General features: G+C 38.5%; 1 protein-coding gene across 1 annotated transcript in view; it reads right to left on the reverse strand.

Moving 5' to 3' along the window:
- The window catches only part of PDE4D (phosphodiesterase 4D, cAMP-specific), a 2,172,274-nt gene that overhangs the window by 1,438,796 nt on the left and 724,341 nt on the right, over positions 1-9,137 (reverse strand). Inside the window, exon 3 of the mRNA XM_006876166.1 lies at positions 6,429-6,658. Coding sequence (XP_006876228.1) covers positions 6,429-6,658 — 230 coding nt within the window. The remainder of the gene's footprint in view (positions 1-6,428; positions 6,659-9,137) is intronic.

Raw genomic sequence — 9,137 nt, forward strand, 5'->3', positions numbered from 1 at the left:
GGGTTTCCGAGGCTGTAAATCTTTATGGGAGCAGAAAGCCTCATCTTTCTCCCGCGGAACAGCTGGTAGTTTTGAATGCTGACCTTGCGGTTTGCAGCCCGATTTGTAACCACTACGCTACCAGAGCTCCTTCCATGCCACACTAGGACTCCATAAAAATCATGAAACATGAGCAAATATCCAGTATGAAAGTACACAGATATGAAATATAATCCTCTCGTTCATAAATGCTCACAGCCAAAACATTTCAAGTCTAAAATACCCCACTCTTAATATCTTTCTTTTCAAGACAAAATTTGAAAAATAAAATGCATATTGTTTAACCAGATTTCTGTTTTTCTTCCTTCTATTTTGTTTGGATTTTGATTCAGTAACAAAACACTGAAAATTACTGTTTTGCTTTGTTTTTTGATTTTTAATGTTCATCCTAATGTACTCTGTGTTCTCACAAACACTAGATGAATGAGTGGCTGATCAAAAAATCTCAGCATCTAACTGTCTTCTGAGACCAACCCCTCTGTGAATGAATTTTCCTAAATTCAAGGAAATATTTCTGAAAGATACTTGCAAAATGAAATTTTATTTGAGTAGTGTAAGCCTCCCTCCTCATAGGACAGAGCAATACAAATGCACACAGTGTACTTCTCCAGACAGGTAATAAGACACTAGTGATGAGAAAGTGTTTGTAATATTCTCCACCCACACATATCTCTGAATATATATCCATCTACAGATGTGTCTATATGTCATTAGGGGACAACTTGTTCCTTGGATCTCATTTTATCATAGTTGATGCAGCAACAACATATAACTAAAGAGATGTAGCACCACCAACCCTTCCATTCCCTTCACCCCCACAACTTCCTCCCAGTGTTCAGGGAGTGATATCCACAGTGTGGCAAAGCTCAACCCTCTGTAAAGTATGTAGAGCTACATGGACCACCAGATAAAGCAAACCAGTGTCAGAGCTGAGGCCATGGGGCACTTTTGAGGATTCTGTAGAGGTCAGAAAATGTTATTATGGAAGGGAAGCAGAAGGGAAGATATCTCCAGTCTCATCTAAAACATAATTGAACAACCCTTGAAAACAGGACATATGTGTGGACATGCCCAAAGTATCTTGTGTTAAGAAAGGCTTAGCACCAATGTGACATCTATAATAATTTTATAAAATGATTTCTGGTTGAATATCCATCTCTACTCCATGATTTCCTAGCATAAGATTATGCTCAGAACTTCATTGGAATTTATTCTAATAAGGAAACTAGCAACAACCAATACGATTTGTTCTGCTATTTCTCCCAAAGAAGTGTTGTTTTCCTTAAATATAAAGTGCTCATGATATGCCAAGGACAGTGCTAAGTGTTTTATCTTTGCAATAACCCCATGAGGTAGGTAATCTCAGCATTTCTATTTTTGTCTTGTAAAAATTGGAGGTTTGGAGTGGGTAATAACTTTCTCCAGGTCTTATAGCTAGTAAGTGGTGAACTAGGACTTTCAGACAGTCTACTTCCAGAACATTCACTGTTAACTATTTCCTGCACTGCTATTGGACACCATTAGATGCAGTCACTTCATTTTCTAAACCTTTCTTTGTCTTCCAACTTACTGTCTGGATGTTTTGTTTGCTACAGTTCAATATTTAAGGACCCAAGTATCCTTGTAACTGAGCAACCATTTCCTGCTGATTAAGGTCATTCATGTCACATACTTTCCCTTTATCAAACTGTACCTACTTCCCCACTCAATTTCCTCCACCACCCTCCATATTTTATAAAATTTTAATTGCTGTTGTTTTTTCTCCTTATATTCCTGTCTTCCTTGCCTTTTTTTCAGCTCCACTTAATGTCGTTGTCTCATCACCTCTTTTATCTTCATTTCTACACCTTTTCACTGTGACACTTTTTTTCTCAAAACACAAATAGAAATTTCAGAGACCATTTGAGTCACTTAAAAACCAACAGAATAAAAACAGTTGAGACACAGACTTGGAGAAAAATTCATTGCACAATGTACATATCAAAGAACTCATATCTAGAATAGTGTGGTACAGTTATCTACCATAGTCTTTGTAACTCCCAATGAATGATTGGGTATTACTTGTTATTGTTGTTAGGTGTTGTCAAATGGTTCTAACTCAAAGAAGCAACAGACCAAAACATTGCCAGATCCTGTGCCACCTTCACAAGTGTTGTCAAGTTTGAACCTGTTGAAGCCACTGTGTCAATCCATCCTCTTGAGGGTCTTCCTCTTTTCAATAACCCTCCGCTTTACCAAGTATGATGTCCTATTCAACACACTGGTCCCTCCTGATAACACAGCCAAAGTATTTGAAATGAAGTCTTTCCATCCTGGCTTCTAAGGAGCATTCTGACTGTGCTTCGTTCAAAACGGATTTGTTTGTTCTTCTGGCATTCCTGGTACTTTCAATATTCTGCACCTACATCATAATTCAAATGCATCAATTCTTCTCTCCCTCTCCTTATTCATTTTCCAGCTAATGATTGTGTTGTTGTTGTTAAATGCCATTGGGTGGGCTTCAACTCATAGTGACCCAGTATAGGGTTTCCCAGGAGCAATTGTTGAGTTTGAACCATTGACCTTGTGGTTCAAACTGACCTTGCAGTCCTGGGCTTATCCTATAGAACCATACCAAATTGGGTAAGGCCATGAAAATAGGGTATATAGGATTGTAATGCAGGGGTTGGTTGGCTTCACCAATTCATTGGGATTAAAATGAACCATATCAGAAGCTGGGACAGACCATCAAGAAAGAAGTGTTATGAGCAGAACCCATGATTTCTGTCTGGAGAAGTCATGATATCAGAGGCTGCAACAGAGGCAGCAGCACAGACAGACAGATTGGCAGGCTTCCTGACCCACAGAATGAGTAAAGCTGAGAGTCTTCAAGCAGAAGACTAGCTTGCAGAATTGCATGCCATTTGGGCATTTATCAGCAAAGCTAAAAGGACTTGTGACATTGCTAAAGCAGGACAGAGAACAAGCAGCACATGGCTGAGAGGCCAAGGACCAGAGAGAGGCCTGCCCATGAGCCTTAGTAGGAGGAAGCTCTTCTCACTGAAAGGACTACTGCACTCTGAGCCTTCCAGTTCTGAATTGTTACCTGTTAACTTCCCTAGTCAACCCCGTAATGCTGTGGCCATTGCAATCAATCATTGAATTCAGCGGAGTAGAGAGTGCTGTGGAAGGGATGGCTGATGTTAGAATTGATAAGAAGATTGGAGGATGGAAACATGTCTAATAAAGGGGTAGAACAAGTTCCTAGACCCACTACCAGATTCTTAGCAGAGCAAGTGTCTGGAATACTGATGCACCAGAAGAAAGATCAAATATTTGTAGTATTAAGTAGGAAACAAGAAAAGGAAAATAAGTCAAAAGGCATAAAAAGTCTCCTTTCCCCAAGAAGATTTGCCATTGGTTGAACATTGACACTGAGAACATACTAACCTTTAATACCAGGAAACAGAGTAATAGACAACTTACCTAATAGTTCAAATTTCCCACCTGCCACTCTTACTGATGGATATTAGGGAATCTAAGGCTCTTGTTGTTGTTAAGTGCTGTCGAGTCAGTTCTGACCCATAGTGACCCTGTACAGGGTTTCCGAGGCTATAAGTCTTTACAGGAGCAGAAAGCCTCATCTTTCTCCCACGGAACAGATGGTAGTTTCGAACTGCTGACCTTGCAGTTTGCAGCCTGATTCATAACCACTACGCTACCAGAGCTCCTTAATTATCCGAAATGTTTCATAATACAACCTTGGACTTTTTCTTTTACTTCCTTTCCAAAGCAGGGATACTGGAAGTTCCAGGAAATTAGACTCCTGTATTTTCTATTTTTCAATATTGAATTTCACAAATTATTTTTTCATTCTTACGTAATAACAATCCCTCTAACACATCCTTTAGTCTTTGTTTCTTGTTAATAGGCACCCAAGTCTCTTGACTGCCTTCTAGTACAATACATTCTGGTTTTATTTCTCAAAAAGACTAATTTTTTCCTACATATATTAAATACATTTGTAAAGAGGAAGCACAATTTGGACTCCTGGTGTGGAGATGTAGGGTAATTTCTGGGTTGTTAACTCCAAGGTCAGTGGTTCAAATCCACTCTCTGCTCCTCGAAAGCCCTATACAGTGTTGCTATGAGTTGGAACCAACTTGAGGACACTTAACAAAAACAACAAAGCAAAATTTAAATTAACAGTTCATTCTTATTCTTGGATAAGAAAGAAAAAAATGGTTTTAAGTCACAGATGTACTATGATACAGGAAATTGCTGTTGTTGTAAAGTGTCATTGAGCTGGTTCTGATCCATAGTGACCCTGTATAGGGTTTCTGAGGAGCAACTGGAGAGCTTGAACCACCGACCTTGCAGTTCAAACTTTATAGTTTGGCACATTAACCCACAGTGCCACACCAAGATACCTCTAAATGCCTTGGTACTTGGAGATTATTTATTTGTTTATAGCAATGAATTCCAATGTAATTAAATAAGCTAAGCTTTCACCTGAGGTGGTCAATGATCTACCTTGTCCAACTACATACAGATATATTAGATACTCTGCATCATCTTTCTTTTAAGGGAATATGACATAACATTATTTAGAATGGAAAAATCATGTTTAAACACAAAACGTCTTGGGAAATTAAAATTCATGCAATTTATCAATTATAACATTAGTACATTGTTTCAATGATAATCCCTCTCCCTCAAATGTGGGGAAAGCAAGATCCTCAAATGTGGAGCAATTAATATAATGACTCTAAAATAAACATGGTTTGCAGATAAGATTTAATGATAGGCTTGTCTGCTATCTTCAGAAGACCTGCTTGCAAGACGGTCCCTTGGCAGTAACTGGGAACTTAGACTTCAGAAGGGCTCCAACTAGTCCCTAAATACAGATGTCTCACTGTGTATCAATTGATTGTACAAACAATATGATTTATGTTAAAAACATCCTTTCCTTCTAGAAGTCTACAATTTGGGTATATGCTAAGCTGACCAGATGCCAATACATATCCTGGAAACTGAATCTCTAATGGGTTCCCCTGAACAGAAACATCACACACCTGTTGCTGTATTTTTGTTACTGAAGGGTATGTAAGCACCCATTCCCAAATCTTTTCTTGGGAGAACCTCAACGTTATTCTATTCGTTATCTTTGTATTTGCCTGGCTGTAATATCCCTGGTGAGCACTTGGCTGCTAGCTAAAAGGTCAGCAATTAGAATTCACCTGTTGCTTTGTAGAATAAAGATGTAACAGTCTGCTTGTGTAATGATTAGAGCCTCAAAAACCCTATGGGGCAATTCTTCTCTGTCCCATCAGGTTAGTGTGAGTTGCAATCAACTCAACTACAATGGGTAATAGTCTCCATACCTTTTAATAACACAGATGTATTGGGATCCAACAAGTAGTGTTAGGATCTTAGAGCAACTCACTGGTCAAAGTCTATTTTGTAGATTATTTCCTGATTTCAACTTTCTTACCAACTTTTAAGAAAATGCAAAAAGCACCTTTTAGAGAGGCCTTCAATGTAGCACAATCATATTTGCAGCATAATAAATTGCTCTGTTCTTTTATTTTTAGCAAACTCTCAAGAGATTATCTATGTGCGGGTCCCTGGCTTCATCTTCTTTCCAAGATTCTTAGATATGTGGTTGAATAAAAGACCAAATAATGAGTTTATCCGCTATTCTCACTTTCTTTCACAATATTTTACATGAAGATGTGGCTAATAAAGAGTAAGCACTGCCCCCCCCCCAAAAAAAAAATCCCCAAAAAATAGAACCACACATAATTTCAAATACTGTACTCTGCAAATTAGGAAGTACAAATGCGAGATGAAAGACATATGGCGGTTGTGATTCTTCCATATGTACTAGTGCTGAATGAAGCTGCCTCACGTTGGAAGCTGTAACAGTATTCAAAAAGCAACACCTCAAAGTATCAAAGGCCAAATTACTAGGCTCATGAATATAATTGCATATTTCTTTTGATTCTAATTACAGTACAGTCTATTCTTGATTCAAAATATCTTTTGCATCAATGAGCATGGCTTACTGTTTCCACATATGTAAGTCTACATGGTAATTTGTCTATTAGTTCTCATCTTTAAGAATTTTTCTATTCAATGCCATGTGACCAATATTCATTTTCCAAGTACAAGTCCCCTTTTTTGGGAGACCATCGCTTGCCAACACATGTTCAATTCCTCTTCATCAAACAATTAGACCAACCATCTCGCTTGGCAGAGACAGAGACATTACCTGGCAAAAAGCATCCTGTTTTCTTTTGATTCTATAAGTCTCATTTTTCTCAACCAAAGAGCCACACAAACTCAAAGTCCACAGGTAACAACCACATAGCAGAGTGTAAACTTAGGAACGTTCCAAGGGTACTCACCCACTGGAGTCTGCCGAAGTGATGGCAATCAGTGGCAGAATCTTTAAGGGAAGGCTAGTTGGTCTCTGAATGTTCTCTGATTCACTTTTCAAGTCAGCTTGTTCCAACTGTCTGAAGGCTAGAGGGGGAAGCTGAACACTGCGGCAAGAAAGTCTCCTTACGAGATAGGGTTCCATCCCTCGCAAAGGCTCCTCCTCATCATTACTGCAATGTAGTGTTTCCTCAGAGGCCTAGAGAAAAAAATTCAAGATAGTTTTTGTAATCAACAGTAGTCCTACGATTTGTCATTATTTAATGGCTCTAGTATGGCACTGTAGGATCAGCTCTGGACTGTGAAGCACAAGGCTGGCAGTTCAAACCTACCAACTGCTCCTCAGAAACACACACAGGGTTGCTATGAGTTGGAATTGACTAGACCGCACTTAGTACTAACAGCAACAATGGCTTGTTACTTTTGAGGAAACAAATCAAGTTAAATTTATACAGGAAAACTGATGACTACAAAGTATAGATATTAACAAAACAATATTTGATGAAAAAACTGCAGTTTTGTTGATTGCAAACCATGTGATATATATTTGTGCTTCAAATACATCATATTTCTGACTAAACAAAACCCTTACACTGTAAACATTTTTACTTATCCTCAATTTTATTGAATTAATACACAAAGTTCATAAATTCTAAGATTTCAGTTAACTGTTAAGCCAAGTCATACCTAAATAGTCTAGTGGACACTACTATGACTGAGATTTCAGTTAGTGATTCAGTTCAAATCTACCAGCCTCTCCTCAGAAACCCTACATGGGGTCATTGTGAGTCAGAACTGATTTGACAGTACATCACAGCAACAAAAGAATCCTTGTGTGGCACTGAAGGATAAACACTGGACTGCTAGGTTGGTTTGAACTGTAAGGTCAGTGGTTCAAACTCACCAGTCATTCCTCAGAAACCTTATACAAGATCACTCTGAGTCAGAACCAACTTGATGGCACTTAACAACAACAACAACAACAAAACAGACAACAACAAAACTCATCGAGTCCTTATTAAGTGCTTATACATACACCATTTCATTTAATTTTTACTAATATTCTAGGCAGATCTGCAAAAGACCTCTTTAAAATGTTCAATAGTAAAGATGCCCCTTTGAGGAATAAGGTGTGCCTGAACCAAGCCATGGTATTTTCCATTGCTTCATATGTATGAGAAAGTTGGACAGTGAATATAGAAGACTGTAGAATTTCTGGTCAAGACAAGACATTGATGCACTTGAATTATGGTGTTGTGGAAGAATATTAAAAGTACCATTAACTGAGAGAAGAACCAACAAAACTATATTGAAACAAGTACAGCTAGAATGTTCCTTAAAAACCCAGGACGGCGATACTTCATCTCTCATACTTTGGACATATTATAAAGAGGGATCAGTTACTGAAGAAGGACATAATGTTTAATAAAGTGGAGGATCAAGCAAAAAAGAGGAAAATCCACAAGGAGATGGAGTGACACCGTGGTAGCAAGAATGAGTTCAAATATAATACCAGGACCAGGCGGTGTTTTGTTCTGTTGCGTATATGGTCATTATGGGTCAGAATCAATGACACCTAAGAACAGCAACAAAATCCTAGGAGTTAGGGTCAACTATTTTGCCCATTTTATACATAAGGAAACAGAATTCTATAGTTTGTTTTGGCTACACAGGAGCATGGCCAAAAGAATGACCAAGTCTTTCAGTTTGCATGAAACTTTCCAGGTTTATCACTGAAAACACCATGCCCCAGCAGATCCCTCACTCGTGAGGGAATCAGGATAGTTGATCACCCTAAAAGTCAGAATCTCAACCCAAGCCTCTATTAATTAATGTTATGCAATTAACTACTTTGTTGTACTACCACTAAAAAGTATGGCGCCTGATAGAATCTGTGGTATTAGAAAAGAATAGAACACACAATTATTGATCATAACTTAGCGGGCCTCATAATTTCATTAAAAGAATGGTAACAGAACTGAGACAAGAAAACCTCAAGTAAACATTTGGGATTAATGATAATCTTGTTGATTATCAGGAGAAAGAGTTCTAGATCCCACTCTGTTACTAATTATAAATGTGGTCTTAAGAAGACATTTAACTTCTCTAGGTTTTCATTTCCTTATATATAAAATTAAGAGGCTGCATAAAATAACATGGAGACCACATTGTTGTTGTTAGGTGCTGTCGAGTCGGTTCTAATGGATAGCAAACTTAAGCACAACAGAACAAACTCTGCCCAGTCCTCTGACATCCTCACAATCATTGTCAAGCATGAGCCTATTGCTGCTGCCACTGTGCCAATCTATTTCATTGGGGGTCTTCTTTTTGGCTGACCCTCTACTTTCCTTAACATGATGTCCTTCTCCAGAGACTGGTACTTCCTGATATATGATAGACCAAGTCACGCCATTCTGGCTTTTAAGGAGGATCCTGGTTGTATTTCTTTCAACACAGATTTGTTCTTTCTTCTGACAGTCCATGCTACCTACAATATTCTTCACCAGTTGTTGTTGTTAGGTGCCATCAAATCTGTACCAACTCATAGTGACCCTATAAACAACAGAATGAAACACTGCCCAATCCTGGGCCAGCCTCACAATTGTTGCCACAGTTGAGCCCATTGATGCTGCCACTTTGCCAATCCATCTTGCTGGGGGTCTTCCTCTTTTTCTCTG

The sequence above is a fragment of the Chrysochloris asiatica genome, unplaced genomic scaffold (genome assembly GCF_000296735.1).
Source record: "Chrysochloris asiatica unplaced genomic scaffold, ChrAsi1.0 scaffold00360, whole genome shotgun sequence".
In the NCBI taxonomy this organism is placed as follows: domain Eukaryota; kingdom Metazoa; phylum Chordata; class Mammalia; order Afrosoricida; family Chrysochloridae; genus Chrysochloris; species Chrysochloris asiatica.